Source organism: Solea senegalensis, linkage group LG2, assembly GCF_019176455.1.
Source record: "Solea senegalensis isolate Sse05_10M linkage group LG2, IFAPA_SoseM_1, whole genome shotgun sequence".
Lineage (NCBI taxonomy): Eukaryota > Metazoa > Chordata > Actinopteri > Pleuronectiformes > Soleidae > Solea > Solea senegalensis.
The window spans coordinates 21,729,225-21,747,549 of record NC_058022.1 but is presented as its reverse complement, the minus strand read 5'-3'; the positions used below and the strand labels follow the sequence as shown (position 1 = coordinate 21,747,549).

The 18,325-nt window shown below is 38.7% G+C and overlaps 3 protein-coding genes across 3 annotated transcripts in view; 2 read left to right on the top strand and 1 right to left on the bottom strand.

The window, feature by feature from the left end:
• The first annotated feature begins 119 nt into the window (after nucleotides 1–119).
• unc50 (unc-50 homolog (C. elegans)) lies at nucleotides 120–3,903 on the top strand. Its single transcript, XM_044050723.1, has 6 exons — nucleotides 120–221; nucleotides 1,061–1,329; nucleotides 1,445–1,565; nucleotides 1,848–1,987; nucleotides 2,646–2,753; nucleotides 3,353–3,903. The coding sequence occupies exons 2-6, from the start codon at nucleotides 1,065–1,067 to the stop codon at nucleotides 3,487–3,489; spliced, it is 771 nt and encodes a 256-aa protein (XP_043906658.1). The 5' UTR covers nucleotides 120–221; nucleotides 1,061–1,064; the 3' UTR covers nucleotides 3,490–3,903.
• Nucleotides 3,904–7,229: 3,326 nt separating this feature from the next.
• LOC122785280 (oocyte zinc finger protein XlCOF6-like) lies at nucleotides 7,230–12,750 on the bottom strand. Its single transcript, XM_044051016.1, has 2 exons — nucleotides 12,349–12,750; nucleotides 7,230–11,158 (listed from the first exon to the last, which is right to left on the bottom strand). Exons 1-2 carry the CDS (start codon nucleotides 12,461–12,463, stop codon nucleotides 9,240–9,242), a joined length of 2,034 nt encoding a protein of 677 aa, XP_043906951.1. The 5' UTR covers nucleotides 12,464–12,750; the 3' UTR covers nucleotides 7,230–9,239.
• A 3,137-nt stretch (nucleotides 12,751–15,887) lies between these two features.
• LOC122785308 (glycerol kinase-like) overlaps nucleotides 15,888–18,325 on the top strand; it is a 21,024-nt gene continuing 18,586 nt past the window's right edge. The window contains exon 1 of the mRNA XM_044051048.1: nucleotides 15,888–16,170. Coding sequence (XP_043906983.1) covers nucleotides 16,117–16,170 — 54 coding nt within the window. The 5' untranslated portion in view covers nucleotides 15,888–16,116. The remainder of the gene's footprint in view (nucleotides 16,171–18,325) is intronic.

The window sequence follows — 18,325 nt, the reverse complement described above, 5'->3', positions numbered from 1 at the left end:
TGTATGAACAGACACGCACAACATTTGCATAAGCTTCGCAGACATCGTTTATGCAACAGCTTTCATCTTTCACTACACTACATTTCCCATGAGGAACCAGGGGGTCCCAGGAAGTAGCTACGTGTTCCTTCCTAGATCACTCTTCAGGAAGCGTCTATAAACAGCTACAGAAACGAGCAAGAGTTGGCGCTTTCTCCCGTAAAGGAGTTCAGCAAAAACAGGTAAATATTCTTCGGAATAAACTAAATTAGGTGTTCACCTGCTTTCAGTTTCTCAACACAGCATTTATACCAATTCTGTCTTAAATATGGCTCACCAAGCTACTAGTTAGCAACAAGCTAACTGCTTGCCAGCGTCTTAAACATAATAATGGTGTTTGACGGGGAAGAAACTGCTCAGTAACGCGTGTAAATGGTTCATATATATGTATATATACTAATTAGAATAAGTGTATGTCAAAAAAGAATGAAGTATGAGCCACAGTACCGTGTCTTGTTTTAGACATGTTATAATAGAGCAATACATAGGAGTTAGCGCACCATAAGTACTTCGATTTTAATTATATTAGCCATTTTAGGTGTAATGTTTACTTACATATGAGCTGCAGTGTGTAAACAAAATTGCCTGGCAGTAAATATGAAATCAGTTAAAATATATATATATATATATATATATATATATATGTGTGTATATATGTATATATGTATGTGTGTATATATGTATGTGTGTATATATATATATATGTATATATATATATATATATATATTGTTTTGTATAATATATAGTAGTATTGTTTTGCTGTCTCAGGTTTTTGCATTTGTTACATACAATTTAAACAGAATAAAATAGGACATGAATGGTCAAATATTACTTGATATCATATAAAACAGTGGTTGCCAAACTTTTCACTGTCCTGTACCCCTTCAGACATTTGACCTCCAGCCATGTACCAGCTACTCCTGTATACTTTCAAAATAAATTTGTGTTTGTGTTTGTAAGCATGTTCAGTGAGCGACACCTTATTTTCACCACCTCCCTTTCTCCACATTTTATTTACAGCACCATGTTGCCAACCACCTCGACACACAACGGTGCCCCTGGCTCCCGAGATGCTGCACGCCACACGGCGGGGGCCAAACGCTACAAGTATCTGCGGCGGCTGCTACATTTCAGACAGATGGACTTTGAGTTTGCCCTGTGGCAGATGCTGTACTTGTTCACATCACCACAGAGGGTCTACCGCAACTTCCACTACAGGAAACAGACCAAGGACCAGTGGGCAAGGGACGATCCTGCTTTCCTGGTCCTGCTCAGCATCTGGCTGTGTGGTGAGTCTGTGCTAATCTTTCAGTAATATAACACTAATCTCAATACATTTCCTCATCATTTAGTTTTCTCCCATTTAATCATGTCTAATTAAACACACACTGTTCGCATCTGTAGTGTCAACATCAGGCTTTGGTCTGGTCCTGGACATGGGCATCCTGGAGACTCTGAAACTGTTGCTGTGGGTGGTGTTTATAGACTGTATAGGGGTTGGCCTGCTCATATCAACACTCATGTGGTGAGTATGTTCGTTTTGTATACTGTATGAAATGAATTTGAAGTAAGCAGAGGAGACATAGTGATTATATTGGACAAAGGGTGTTGAAGACAGCTGGTGTAACAGAGAAGAACTCAATGAATAGGACAAGATGGAGGCAGTTGAACTGCTGTGGTGCCCTGTAAAGAGAGAAGCCAAAAGTAGAAGACATTTTCTTCTGTGACGAGAACTGTGTCTAGAAGAAGCACTAAGGTGGACCTGTATGACTGCATGTCTGATGATTTTTTCTGATGTGTTTTCCAGGTTCATCAGCAACAAGTACCTGCTAAAACAACCCAGCAGAAATTTTGATGTTGAATGGGGCTATGCATTTGATGTTCATCTCAATGCTTTCTACCCGCTCCTAGTCATCCTGCATTTTCTGCAGCTGTTCTTCATCAACCGTGAGTAGAATCGATCTCTTTAGCTGTGTTTCCAATGAGTGGACCATTTCATTTTGGTACAGTACGATACATTTTTTTCCTATTGTATCCATTAGGAATAGTACCAAATAACCAGCCCCTACTGTTCCTTTTTGCTGGTACGATGTCACGCTACGTTTCTCGCTGAAGATACTGTTCTCAGTCTTTACCATTCCAAACCGTATTGTACCCAAACTGAACTGTACCATGAGGGAAACACAGCATTTTTCTACAATGACATCATTCAAGTGCAACCAAATTAAATTGAGTACAAGAGTTGGCATGTAATATGCTAAATGTGGAATTCATATATTTTCCACTTTTACTTAGTTTGTAATATTGATAATTTAAAATATTTGTAGTTGATAACTGAAGGTTGTTTTGACACCAATGTTTACTGCAAATAAAAAATTTGAATCCATCTTTTTTTATGTGACACAGTCTTTGCTGTCAGTGGTTTAAATGGAAAACTGAAGACACTTAATAAATTAAATATTTATTGACCACAAATATTAAAACAAAGTCTTACAACATCCATTAAATATCAAAAGAAATTTAAATATTACAGAGGAACATTGTTTAAATGATGTACTGCATTTCACACTGTGTGTTCTTAGTTTGCCATTGCTATGTGTTGCAGATATCGTGGTGATAAACTCAGAATGGTTCTTGGGATGCTTTGCTGGAAACACTTTGTGGCTTATTGCCATTGGTTATTATCTCTACATCACCTTCTTAGGATACAATGGTAAGCCCCACCTCCCTTTTATACACAGTACAAAAGTCTTAGGTCCCATTAAATCAGCCGTTTTAGTAATGTTATAATGAGCATACAGTATAATTATTTATCTATCACTGTTGGAAGACATCCAGAAAATACAGGGAATGTGTATGCAGTATTATAAACAGAAAATTAGACTTTAAAAACTTGTTGTTATCGTCATATTATCGATATGATGTCTGCTATGACTTTTCCTGGTGAATAAAAAAATAAATAAATTAGTAAAATGCACTGAATTATGCACTGAATGCACTGAAAGTTATATTTAATAAAAAAAAGTCACAACAGTTTTTTCATTTTTATTTGTAGGCAATTTAATTTTTCTAACATGCATAAATAGCCTTCATTTAATGTTAAATGACAGCTATTTATGCATGTTAGATTTAATGAAATGAAAGTCAATAACTGTATTTGAAATAACTGTATGTGCAGCTTATATGCCCATGTGTCTTGTATATTGGAATATAGACTAAAATATCCAGATGTTATTCATAAGCTTTAGCTGTTTGTGACTTCGTAGATCTGAGTGCTGTCTGTAAACCCGTCCCCTTGCTTTGTTGTCACAGCTCTACCCTTCCTGAAGAATACTGTGGTGCTGCTCTACCCTTTTGCTCTGCTCGGTCTCATCTACATCCTCTCAGTGACGCTGGGCTGGAACTTCACCCGCGGCCTCTGCTCGTTTTACAAGTTCAGAGTCCAGTAGAGCCTCTTTGTCTCAGAGACTGGACACGCTGAGCCATTTCCAGCTGCTGTCAGTCAATATCTGGCTGAGAGAGACTCAGCCTCTGGGTTGATTGACACTTGATTTTTCTGTTCGGGCTCTGGTGTTGACCTGAAGAATCAGCGAACTGGTGATGTGTTTTGGACTTGCTGTCGGCAGAAGAGGACAGACTACACACAGCTTTTTATTGTTGTTCTTTTTTTGTATGATTTGTAAATAGTTCTTTTGCAGGTTGTAATATATAAGACGTATATAAGAGAGAGGAAGAATTTGCTTTCTTTGTTTTGAGTTGAACAAAATGAAATCCTGCTTATTGTAGGAACAGGAAGTACAAGAAAGTGGGATACAAATGTTTTCTTTTTTTCTCTTGAAGTGTACATTCCAAAGCACTTTCAATAAAAAAAAGTTTTATTAACTTAAATTGCTACAGTTGTAATCACTTTTATCCATTCAATGGTGACTTACTATATATATATATATATTACTATGAACATATTACAATATAGTTTTCAGAACTATGCTGACAAAACTTGATACTTAATACTGAATGGTTATACATCTGCTTTGGTCTATTTCCCCTCTGTCAGGATCTTGTAGTAACATGCTAAAGTCTCACAGTGGTGCTGTTGTCACTGTTTTGGATGACTAATATGGTCTTATCTGAGGACTTGCAGAAGCAAGGTGTGATGATTGTATAACCACTTAATGTAGTATGTCTTTTCAGATCAGTCATAATATAAATGTCATTATGGTATTAGCTGTTTTTTATTTATATCTTCCATTTAACAACAAACATTTGCAATACTTACCTTTTTTGGCTTAATGTTCTGAGACGATACAGCATCAGTACCAACTCATTCTTGTTTTTAAGAAAGAACCAGCTAAGAAAAAAGAGAAAAGGCTGCTTTTCATTTATGAAAAATGGAAGCTCCATGCACACAAAGCAAGAGATCAGTTAAAGACATACTTGTCAGAGAGTCAGATTTGGTATTTTTTTGGAGAACTTAAAAGGGCTAAGAACATGTTCAGACTTTCTTATTGTTTGTCAAGATGCCATATTGCATGTAAAGGGCCTTGACATACTAAATGACTGAAGAGCATCGTATGCTGGTCCCCAAATTACCAGACTGGGCAGCTTCACAGTGGAACCGGCAAATCACACAAAGCTTAAATGAAAACCAAGAATTCCCAAGCTTCAAAGATTTTCGTCAAAGGAAAGCATCCCACAGTCCTCCATGATGACTAAAAAGGAAATACCTGTATCAACACAAATCAAGGTACTATGACAACATCACTTAATGTTTCAAGTGAAGGTGGTCTTGCCAGTAAGGGTATCATCTATAAATAATCCAGCCGCTGAGAAGCTTGTCTATGCTTTACTTGATACTCAGAGTGACACTGCATTGATCGATTGAGGATTAAAAATTGAAATGCTCATAACTATCCTGATAAAGCTGACAACTATGAGTGGAAAAGACACAGTTGTCACAAGAGAGTGTGTAAGTTTCAGAGGATACAGTTCAGCCATTGAAGTTATGCCTGTGCTTCTTAAAGCAAATATCATCTTGCTGGACATGTGTAAGCGTGGCACAGGATGGCGTAAGACAAACACTTATTATTCGGCCTTCTCTAAAATTAGCTGCTTACATTCCTAAGCACAAACCTCAACAACTGATAACTCAACTGTGCAGGTCTCCCGAAGGTCAGCTCTATATGTATCAGCAGAGACAGGCTTCCAAAACCCTTTATATATCCTAACTCTGGGACTCACAGGGAGACTGACAGAGGATGCCCAACTGTTAACATCTAATTGTTCATGTTAGGCTCAGTTCTCCTCAGATCTGAGCTGCTTCCAATAAAGCTTTTCAACTTAACTCATCTCTGACTCCAGAAACTCCGTCCTTGGTCGGCTCACCTGATAATCAAATCTTCGCAAAAGATGGGACGTCTCACTGCCTGATGAGTTACGTCCAAAATGGGAACAGTGGAAAATGATCTGGTTCTTTTGGATAATGTCACCATACCCTGCACCTAGGATTTGGAAAGGTCTCAAAGACAGAGCTACATCATTTCTCGGACACAAGCTTATAGGGCTATGGTCAGTGTTCGTACCTGAGTCGAAAGTCACAACTATTGCAAGATTGGAACTAACAACGGCTCTTGTTTCTGTGAAGAAACTACTGAGACTGAGGACTGGGGGGGAAGTCCTCAGTCTCGTGCCATCCCATAGAGAACAGTTAAAGCTGAGCTTCAAGTGGTTTTGGTCTGCTACAGGAATATGAAAATCACATAATGACGATCCATATTACAGCTGATTCTGAACAAACTAGGGACACAATCTAATCACTTTTCTAGTGCACATTTAGTATTGAAATGTAAATATAACACAACACATATTTGACAACATTTTAGAGGAAGCTGAGCTTCCCTTGCTGTAATCGCCACTGAGTTGGATGCACATGGAAGGGAGCATGATGGGGCACATATAGGAAGAATGATAGGGAGCATCATAGGATAAAGAGGGTGAATGATAGTAAACGTGATAGGGAGCATGATGGGTGCATAGGGAGCATGTTAGTGTAAATCAATAGGAAACATGATAGGGAACATGATGGGTGTATAGAAAGCATGATAGGGAGCATGAATCAGAGAATCATAATCAATCTTTATTGTCATTATTACAATTACAATATGTTTTTTACCAACTATATTCAAGTTCCCAACACTCAATTTAGAACATTTCCAATTTTTCAGGTTTTCAATTTATAAAACTCCCTGAATTTTGCAAACCTATTAACTGAACATTTTCACAGTGGCACTTTGTCCTGCCTGCTTCAGTGACAGCAGAGAAACTTTACAGTATGTTGTTCTTTTCATACACAAAAAAATACCAAATTATGTATATATCCATATCTATACATATATAAATATATACATATTATGTACTATGTGCATTGGATGATGAGTTTTGATTTAGGATGGGACAACATTAATTTGCATCAACATTTGTCTGAACCTCTCCAAGTCAAATTTCTTCATGATGAACACGTTGGAGATTGTTGTCTTTGCACCATGTGGCCAGCCTGTTCACCTCTCTCCTGTAGTTTGTCTCATCGCTGTTGTTGATGGGACCCACCACAGTTGTGTCGTCCGCAAACTTAATGAAGAGGTTGGAGCTGAATGATGGAGTGCAGTCATGGGTCAGCAGAGTGAAGAGGAGCGGGCTCAGCACACACTGTGTTCAGCGTGATGGTGCCGGAGGTGTTGCTGCCGACCCGAACTGCCTGTGGTCTCCCCGTCAGGAAGTCCAACAGCCAGTTGCACAGGGAGGTGTTGAGCCCCAGCTGGTCCAGTTTGAGTTATAATACTACTTTAAAACGTTGTTAATTGGTATTGTTCCTAATAACATGATCAGTCTGCCTGTTTTCTGGTCTGACTTTATTTTAAAATTACAGCCCTATTGTACTTTATGTCCATTTATATATTCTGTATATGAGATGATCATTTTTCATCATAAGTTGATATCTTGGTTCCTCTCTTCATCAGTGTCCAACGCATACATCCAGTGATCTGATATGAACACAGAAATGAGTTCTTGACTTGCTCTGGCTTTCACAATCGCACTAAAATATCTCAGATAATGTTGAACAGATGCAGGTATGATAATAATATTGTATTGGAGGAGAATTTGGCCGAGGAAAGTATTAAAGGTACAAAGAACCCACAATGGAAAATGTTTATTTTATGTTAAACACTAATAAGGGCAAAGCATTAAAAATGACTAAAAACTTTTACACAGATCCATTTCACACTACACACTCCAGTACAATCACAAACCAATAACGGGAACAGGCTGAAGGCAAAAGCTAATTTGTGCCTCTCCTAAATAGTCCATGAGACATCAGCGGTATGAAAGATAAATAAAAGAACAAAATGATTCCTTCAATATTTTACATTTTAAAGCTTTTTTTAATATTCAACAGAGATGTACAGATCCTATCAGTTCATTCGTTCCATAGTTTGACTACGAAACCTGAACTAGATCTATCTCTAAATGGAGATGCACGATAATATTGGGTCAGATAAATGATCGTAATATTTAGGCAAAATGTTATTTTTTAGTTATTGTGAAATTCATCCAATAAATCAGGTAAGTGTAATAACATGACTGCACTCTACAGATTGGTTATTCGTTTAAGTAGTTGGGTTATCCCACAGCAAAGTAAAAAGAACTGCATGAGAGCTAAAGAGAGCTGAGTGAACATAGCCTAACGCCTCACAGGTCTGGTTGTTTTTATGAGCCTAAAACGTTGTTATTGCAGCAAAACCACAATGTAGGGAAATTAAGGAGCTGAAGCTGCAGTAGTAGTTATCATTGAGGCTAAAAACAAGAAACAGATTCTGTTTTTAACAAAACAGGCATTTAAAAACCACATCAAAAAAGCAAAAATAATAGCATTTGAAAGTGTATATGCTTTGATGAAGAGAACCATGCTTTGCCAGCCAATGTTAGCCAAAGGACTCAGACATATTCATTGGTAAGAACGGCTTTTCTGTCGTTATAGGATTTTTGTAGTGGTGTAATTTCAAATATTTAAGGTGTTTTAAACAAATAATGCATCTGCGTTCTGTTCAGCACAAACTGAGTAGACATGAGCAGTAATATTGAGGGTTAATATCCACATATATAAAATAAAAAGTCCAGCCAATGTGACAGAACCAGTTCCAGAACTGACTATCATGTCGAGCAGAATTTAACATGAATTTAAGAATCATAGCAGTCAGTGCAACAAATCTGACAGCGTCAGGAGTCACCAGTAACACGACCCAACAACCAACCTGTTCCCGAACAACTGAAGAAGCAAATCTGTCACAGGGTCACTGTAAGTAAGGGGCTACATGTATTATCAAGAGTCAACATTTTTTAACTAGCAACACTGAGGACTTGACCTGGTGACTAGTGACTCGACTCGGACTCAACTACATTTCTAATCGCTCATTTGGAACCGGGTTACACTCTCCCAAGCCACTGCTGCTTTCCAGCCATGTCCCTACCTGCTTTGTATGATGGAGTCACCACACACATTTATCTGTGTAACACTGCCACTGTTGACATTGTGCTGGTATTTGGCATTAACAGAGTATTCAAGTCATTTTCAAAAAAATAAATAAATCCAAATTTACAAAATTGACATCATGTGTTATTGAAGTAATGTAAATAGCAATGAACTCCTCAGAAAAATGTTTACTGACGCTCTAATTCAAATGAGAATAGTAATTTTCCCATAAGACCTCCATTCAAATGGAGTTCACAGTCATTCCCCATGTTGGGGTTGGTACCCACGAAAGATTTACTCAAAAACACAAGGAGAAAATTAAGTTATTTACATACACTTATCAGAAAAAGTGCCTAATACAAAAATGTCAATTGTGCAATTGTGCTGGTTACAAATAGAACTAAGTTTGAATAGAAGAATATGAGTGTCTACATTTCTCTTGATTTAGTAAACACATTCCTGAGGAGTTAATAGGCTGAACTCTTTAATAGTACCTGTTGTCAGTTGTATAAATTACTATATGCTTCCATTTAGGCATGGCACACATGAGTGGACACCATTGTGATTGACAGCTGGTATCATGCAGATGGTGTGGACACAATTCTTTATAAAAAGTTGGGCCCAAGAAAGGAGTTTGGAGAACACTGATGTATGCCATGACAACATGACGTGTTATTAAACGGTTCCGACATTGAACCAATTCTGAAAAACCACGAGCACCACTCCAGCATTAGCACCAGGTTCACTTTGGTGGAAAAGAGGAATTTGATCCTGAGATCCCGACTGGTCCTGGTCCTGTCCGGTCCTCTCAATCTGACTCTGATCAAGTTCTGAGGTATCGCCTGCACATTTATGTTTTTTGAGCTGACAATGCCATGTAAAGCGTTTATTACACACTCTGCAGCTGAAGAGTTTTTCCCCAGTGTGGATTGACATGTGTATTGTGAGAGTTTTCTTCTCAGTAAACCTTTTACCACAAACTGAGCAACTAAATGGTTTCTCTCTTGTATGAATTTTTTCATGTGACATCAGATTACTTTTTTTGAGAAATCCTCTACCACAAACTGTGCAACTAAATGGTTTCTCTCCTGTATGAATTTTTTCATGTTTCCTCAGATTGCTTCTTTCCTTAAATCTTTTACCACACTCACTGCAACTAAATGGTTTCTCTCCTACATGATTTTTCTCATCTTTTGTCGACTTGCTCTTTTTGATTATTTTCCCACACTCGGAGCCAAGAAACTGTTTATCTGCGGTATGAATTCTCTCATAATGTTTCCTTAGTTTTCTATTTTCTATAAAACATTTGTCACACTCGGAGCAACTAAATGGTTTTTCCCCAGTGTGAATTTTCTCATGGGACCTCAGACTGCTCTTCTGAGTGAATTTTTTATCACACTCAGGGCAACTAAATGGTTTCCCTCCTTTATGAATTTTCTCATGTAACCGCAAATGCTTCATTTGGAAAAATTTCTTACCACACTCAGAACAACAAAACCGTTTCTCTCCTGAATGATTATTTTCATGTGACCTCAAGTAGCACTCATGGCTAAATCTTTTATCGCACTTGGAGCAACTAAATGGTTTCTCTCCTGTATGAACTTTTTCATGTTTTCTCAGATTGCTCTTTTCAATGAATTTTTTGCCACACTCGGTGCAACTAAATGGTTTCTCTCCTGAGTGAATTTTCTCATGTTTCTTCAGACTGCTCTTATGAGAAAATCTTTTACCACACTCAGGGCAACTAAACGGTTTGGCCCCAAAATGAGTGTTCACATGTCTGAGCAGAAATGATTTATGGGCAAATCTTTTACCACACTCGGAGCAACTAAATGGTTTCTCTCCTGCATGCATTTTTTCATGTGACCTCAGATTTCCCTTTTGGATAAATCTTTTGCCACACTCAGAGCAACTATATGGTTTCTCTCCTGTATGAATTTTCTCATGTTTCATCAGATTGCCCTTTTGGACAAATCCTTTACCGCACTCAGAGCAATGAAATTGTTTATCTCCTGTATGAATTTTCTCATGTTTCCTTAGACTACTCTTTTCAGTAAATCTTTTACCACACTCAGAGCAACTAAATGGTTTCGCTCCAAAATGAGTGTTCTGATGTCTCAGCAGAAGTGACTGATAGGCAAATCTTTTACCACATTCAGAACAGCCAAATTTCCAATCAGTGATTCCTGTCGTATCACTGGACACTGTTTTATTTTTTACTGTCTTTAAGCTTCGTGATTCACTGGTCTCCTTCCAATCATCCTCGCTGTCTTCAGTCTCAGAAGAGTCTTCAGCTCTGTCCTCAGTTTCTGGTTCTAAAAATCCATCTAAACCTGAGTTTTCGGCTGGTTCTGGTCCTACAAACTCCTCTCTGTTCTCCACAATGTGACTCTGATGATGCTTTGAGGACTCAGGCTCCTCTTCATCTTCACTCTTCACAGTGACTGCAATGATATCAGCCTCCTCCTGTTTGATCCACACTTCCTCCTCTTCCTCTTTAATGTGGGGGTGCTCTGGCTTCTCCTGGTCCACACTGGACAGCCACTGGTGCTCAGGTGGAACCTCTTTTTTAATGGCAAACAGTTGATGGCCGTCTGCAGGAGAGAATAGAGACTTTAAAGAAGAACATTGGAGAGAGCAAAAATACATGTGAAAAAGTAGAATTCCTTAGGTGTTGGCAGAGGGAGGTGTGTGAAATATGGGACAGAGCCATATATGTTATCACCCAAATCAATGTCTTTTTTTTTTCAAATATATTGGACAGACAATAGGGCTGTTGGAATAAATTCAATCATCTCAGCAGTGTTGAAAAAACACTGGTGTTGTATGGACCCTTGATCCCTCTTCAGATGTGGGTATTTGAGGGTATCAGCAGAGGAATGGCTATAAGAACAGGTGATGGCTATAAGATCAAGGCTGCAATAGAGTTATCTTCTACATTCATCATGGCAGAGCCAGTGAAAAAGAAAAAAACATTGTTGCAGGAAGCAAGGAAATGACTAAGCGATGGGCCACACACAAAAAAACATCGGACTGGCTTTTTCCGAAAGGTGACAACTGAAAAACACAGAAGCATGCAAAGCAGATGCTGACATATATACTGCTGACCTAAATACTGTTGCATTTGCAAGTATTTGTGTATTTGCACATATCTCCATGGCTTGTGTCCACCAGCTCCATTAAAGCTCGGGAAGGAAAAAGGTGAAACACAGACCAGACTTTCAAAGTTCCCCTTTATGAGCAGTTGAGGGCACAGTAAGCGAATGGTAGTGAACATGCTATTAAACTTGTATATAAATATGCTTCCTTAGATTTAATTGATTTTGCATATCAGTTACAAACAGGTATTAAGATGAAAGGAAGTTATTAATTGCTATTATCAGAGAAAATTCTGAGATTAGCCAATTTTCATTTGACGGCCCTACTATATGTAAGCTTTTAAAGACACAGCTGTACAGACAGCCTGGACACCACTCCTACATCTTACTTATTTCATAGCACATGTACTGTAGACTACTAGATTTGTAACACCTGATTGTGCATTTTTTTATTCTGTAACTACAAAAAACAAACAAAAATAGAAATCATTTGATTTGATCACATGGATCACGTTGACTACAATGAAAACAGCTCATCAGTCAATCAATGTTTACGTTGTGGTCTTGCCCGGACCAATATGGCGGAGACGTTGACGTATCATAACAAAGGATCGCAGGGGCCAAATGAGGCGTAGCTGGTTAGCGGGTTAGCTAGCTTTCCGGCTCCAGTGTGAGCAGGGACTGACCTGCAGTGTGCGGCCTGACTTCAGGCGTCACCGCGGCATTGAGCAGCGTCTTCTGCTCTGAACGTTCCAATGTATCTTCTCGCTCCGCCTCTGTTTTCTCGAACAGACCGTCCATCTCCTACGCTGCTAGCCGTCGTTAGCAGCTCGGTGAGCAGCGCCCTCAGAGCAAGGACTTAACTGCCATTTCGTCAACTTCCCATACACCTGCAGCTGAAAAGCTCATATAGCGACACTGAGGGACGGGTCTGTCAACGTCAAAGAATCGTCACACGTTTCGTTTAGTGCCATGACACAGGAGAAGCTCCGTGTCCTCAAAGACTGTCAACACTCAACAGCAGAAGTAAGGCTTGAACTGTGGAGGGAAGCGTCACACCTCTCAGTGTACAAGCCTGTCGGAAATGATTCTGAAACAAAACTTTATTAGAACATGTGCACAATACAGTGGCAGAATAAACAAGCAAAATAAATAAAAGTTAATACAAACAGACAAGAAAAGTGTTGCAAAGCTCACAAAGGTTGTGTGCTTTGACTGCTTTTTTGTTAATTTCATTTAATTCAATTACATTTTATTTGTATAGCACCAAATCATAACATACATTATCTCAAGGCACTGTACATAGACAACATCAAGGAGAGCAACCCAACAATTCACACAAAGGTATCAGTGGAGACAGAAAACTCAGGTTTAACAGGAAGAAATCACTGACAGAACCAGACTCAGAGATGTGCAGCCATGTGCCTCGACCAGTTGGGGTGAAAGGAAAAATGAGGGACAGGGGAGAGGTGGGGGACATAAGGGGGGGAGAGAAAGGACAAGAGGGAGATGAGGTAGAGACAAAAGAGAGAGACCAGTGATGACATGTTTATAGAACTACAATGTTATTTATGTGAGCAGCAGCAGAGATTGTTGATAAATAATTATACTGATATCGACTTTAATTATAGCACAATATTAATGGTGATGATATGTATGATAATAATAATAGTAGCCTCGAATCTGGATCCTGCAACCTGCAAGATGAGGACAGAGAGAGAGAGAGAGAGAGAGAGGGGAAAGGAAGGAAGCAAAGACACTAAGGAGAGAAAGAACAAGGTTAATGGCATATAATAAAGTCATATTCATACCCTGAGTGTGAGTGTGAGTGCACCACAGGAAATTTCCCCAGCAGTCTAGGTCTATACTAGCAGCATAACTAAGATATGGTCCATGTTTCCATAAGCCAGCTCTAAGTATAAGATTTATCAAAAAGGAAACTTTTATGTCTAACTTTAAATACAGAGAGAGTGTCCGTCTCCAGAACAGTCACTGATAGCTGGTTCTACAAGAGAGGAGCCTGTTAACTGAAGGCTCTGTAATTTTGTATTTTGGGACCTTAGTGATCAGTTAGGGTGATAAAGTAAAACAAATGACAGCTTTACAGTTTTACAGCATCCTTTAATAACCAAATGTTTCTAATTTTCATAATGTTCCACAGGTGGAAGAAGGCTGTTCTGGAAATTAGTTTTATGTGTAAATCAAATGACATTTCCTGGTCAAAAATAACTCCAGTGTTCTAACAATTAAATGCACAACTAAGCCTATCACTGTCAACATCGACATGGATGTTGAAATCCCCTACAATTATGATTTTATCTGTACTGACTAACTCAGATAAGAATTCAGAGAACTCTGATAGGAACTCTGAATAAGGTGCGGGTGGATGATAAACTGTAAGTATCAGAATTGTTTTTTGCATTTTCCAACTAGGATGAGAAAGACTGAGAATAAGGCTTTTTTAAAAGATAAATATCCTGGTTTGGGCGTGGGTTTGATTAATAGTCTAGAATAAAAAATGGCTGCTACTCCTCCTTGGCCTGAGCTTCTGGGAATATGGTTGTTAGCATGAGTGGGTGGAGCATAAGTGTTTAGTGTTATGTGTCAGTTAGGCACATAACATTAGGTACTGTGAAATTTCAAATAAATAAAATTATAAATGCATTTTCTTATGTAATTGTTAATTCATATTCCATGATGATTAGTGAATATAAGTTCAGTGGACTAACAAGTTGGACTATGCACATTCTGAAATTCAGAATTTGTGTGCATAAATTCTGGCGGTGATGGATTTGACTATGAGTAAACTGAATAACATTTTTATTGAATGTATTTATTGAAAGTACAAAGTAAATGTCCTCTAAGTGCTGTTTCAATTTATTTAAAACATTTTCCCACTTTTTCCTGTCTTTTCTCTAATTTTCATTCTAGATTTAAGATGGAATTCAATCCCCTCAACATGGTCCATCCTTATATTCTTATATACAGTATAGTCTTCTTTTTTTTTTGGTGTAGTATAATCAAACAAATGAATGGTGGTGTCAACAAAACAAGATATTTTATTCTGTATATGTTTTATATTGAATTAGCTGATTATGTGCTTTTATGTTATGTTATAAAAGCATTATATAGTATAATATATATTATATATTATACCCTCCCCGCTCCCCTGCACTTGGATCCACCTCTGCACTCTCACCCTCTATCAGTCCACTGTTCCTATCTATTGGAGTTCTTTCCAAGATTACTTGTATGTAGCTTATTCCTCTTTTGTATGGATAAAAGTGTCTGCTAAATGCTTAAATGTAAATGTAAATCTATTATGTGTAATGTATGTATATCCTATTATTTATTTTATTCTGTATTCTGTACGCTATATGTTTAAATAGTTGTAATCTATACTGTCTAAAACCTATATGTACTCCTATTTTGGCCATGACACTCGTGCAAAAGAGATTTGTAAACTTAGTGAGTTTTCATTCCTGGTTAAATAAAGTTTAAATAAAATTAATAAAAAAACAAACAAACTTCTTTTCCCTTAATAAAGATAGTAAGCTAGAGGAGTTAAGGCTCAGTTGTGTAAGCCTTAGACAGGGTTAGGTAGCTATTATTTTATAAAAGCGAATCCAATTTAAAGGGAAAGAAAATTGTTAAATTAAATTCAATAAAAACCCAGTAGCGCTCTTGCCTTTGCAGCAAGGAGAACCAGGTTCAATCCCCGGTTGGAACAAGGGCCTTTCTACATGGAGTTTGCCTGTTCTCCCTGTGTGCGCATGGGTTCTCTGCGGGTTCTCCAGCTTCCTTCCACAGTCCAAAAACATGTAATATGGGGATTAGGTAAATTGGACACTCTAAATTGACCATAGGTGTGAGAGTGAGAGTGAATGTTGTTTGTCTCTGTATGTGGCCTTGTGATGGACTGGCGAACTGTCCAGGATGTACCCCACCTATCGCCCTATGTCAGCTGAGGTTGGCACAGCACCCCCATGACCCTCATGTGGAGGATAAAGTGGTGGAAAATGAATGGATGGAAAAACCCAGTAAGTAATGTGTGTTGGACAGACAGACAGACAGATAGACCACAGATCCTTTATTTTCCATGAGAAAAGAACACCCCCTCCAAACCTGATTGGACAGAGAAGGGCAACGCCTTCTGAGGAGCAACCAATCACAAGCTGTGCATACACCGGTGCCTGTCCATGATCCAACCTCAATCACATGGACAAGCTCAGTCTTCTACTATCCGTGAGAGTGCGTTATGGTGTGACTGTCCGGTCTCTTCGCAGTGTCAGGGTCCTTTGCCACTCAGAAGGAGCAGCTGCTGGTGTAAAAGAATAAACAAATAAATAATATCTGATTATTATAACGATAATTATAAGCCGTTAGAAACAACAGTCGGAGAAGCTGGACGTCTTTTTTTAAACAGCGACGAGAAGAGTAAGCAACGAGTAAGGATGGACTCGCTGGTGGCTGCTATTGACCAGGGCACGAGCTCGACGAGGTTTCTGGTGAGTAACTATTGTGGTACAGTGGTGTCACACACACACACACACACACACACACAGGTTTGTGCAGCTGTTCTTCTTAGGACACGGCATTGACTTCCATTCATTCAGCCTAAACAAAACGTTATCCCTGACCTTAACCATAACTAGTTAATGCCCAACCCTATCTTAACCTAACTGAAATTCTAATCTTAGCTCTAACCAGTTCCTCAGAAATTAGATTAGGTAACAGATAAAAGAGGTAACAAATGTACACACACACACACACACAGAAAACAAGCACTGTTCTTAGTAAACCACTTGTAACAGGTTACTCATTCTATGTGCAATACAGCACTCATTTCAAGTGCAATATCACAAGTGCAACCCTGTCTACACTGTAGATATTAAACGTATACTGTATGCATTCTAATTATGTAATGTACAATTTGTAGTGTATTTTATGTTTATAATCTTTATAGTCAATATCCTAGATATTGTGCATTTGTAGATGTGAACATTTTTGTTTCTTATTTATTACCCTTATTGTTTTTGCTACTGTAAATGTCCCACTTGTGGGACTAATAAAACATTATCTTCAATCCAATCCAATTTATTTATAAAGCACATTTAAAAACAACATAGTTGATCAAGGTGCTGTACAGGATTAAGGCAAACATTTAAAAACATAAGAGAGAGCACAACACACATAACAGGTGAGAAGCAAAAACATAGGGCATACACTGCACAAGGTCGCAATGAGTTGAATGCCAAAGGCCTGCCTAATGTGAAATGGCAAACCATTACGCAGTTTGGAAGCTGCTACCACGAAGACTCGATCAACCCTGGACTTCAGCCTAGTTTAGGGACGAGCAAGAGCCACCGATCAGCTGATAATAGGGACTGTGAAGGAGTGTAAGTCAGTAGTTAAGGCAGAGCAAGTCCATTAAGACACTTGTACACGAACAATAGTAACTTAAAATTGGTCCTGTGGTGTACTGGGACCCAGTGGAGGGAAGCCAGAGTGGAACATATATGTTCATGTCTGTGAGTTCTTGTCAAAAGGTGCGCAGCCGTATTCGGAAAACAAGTATTGGAAAGCTGGCTAACCCCAAAATAAAGAGCTTTACAGTAATCAAGTTGAGTATTTACGAAGGCATTTATGAGTTTTACAATATCTAGTAACCTTGGCTATTTGCTTTCATCGAAAAAAGCTGGGGGGGGTTTCTACTCGGGGTGTCACAACCTCAATTGTAAATTGAGTATTGACCGAAACAATGTCACAATCTCAACCTTTGAAAGCAAAGATGGAATCATGAATTTAACCTAGTGAGCGTTTGTGTGTATACAGCAGCAGTGCAGGGGTCTGTCTTGATAAAAAACAAATCACTTCCTGTGTGAAGCATGACTTGCTGGCAACAGGAGATCTAAACACCACTATACTGAGAAACACAGAGAGAGTTGTGTGGAACTGATAGACTTAGCCAGCATTGTATGAACTCATTTGACAGTGGTTGGACTGTAACAACTCAATTTATCACAACTTTACACAACACAACTTTGTTTATCCCTGCAGGGCAATTCAGTTTGTAGCCTCAGTCACATAGAACGTACAACAAAACAACAACACATACAGCAACTCCTCTGTCAGTACTGCAGGTGGGCATGTGCAGTCGAAGCAAGTACACATTTAAGAGAAAGATATTAAAGAATAAACATACACATTAAGACTCAAGTTTAAAATACCTGGCCTTTGTTCTTTTAGCTGTCAGCTGCATTTAAAAGCCTGATGGCTGAAGGAATGAATGAATTTGCAAATCTGTTTGTCTTCCTTGGGGGGGGGCAAGGTAACACCGCCCCGAGGGCATCAAACAGAATTCCTGACTGAGGATGTGGTCAGGATGACTAATGATCTTCCTAGATTTCTGGATGCCCCTTTTTTTCCAGATGAAGCTTAAGTCCTTTAGCTGGACTCCGATGATCTTGGAACAGACTTTAGTGATGCTGCTGTGACAGTGGACATCGTTGGACATATGAAAACGTCTGGCTCCCCCATTTGACGTTTTTGCCACTACATGGTCCTCTGTCCTGTCTGTTGTAAACAGCAGTCTGTCCTGTAATGTGCCTGATGTGCTTAAACATGCAGTCGTTAATCAAAAAGCCCAGCCTATATAAGCAG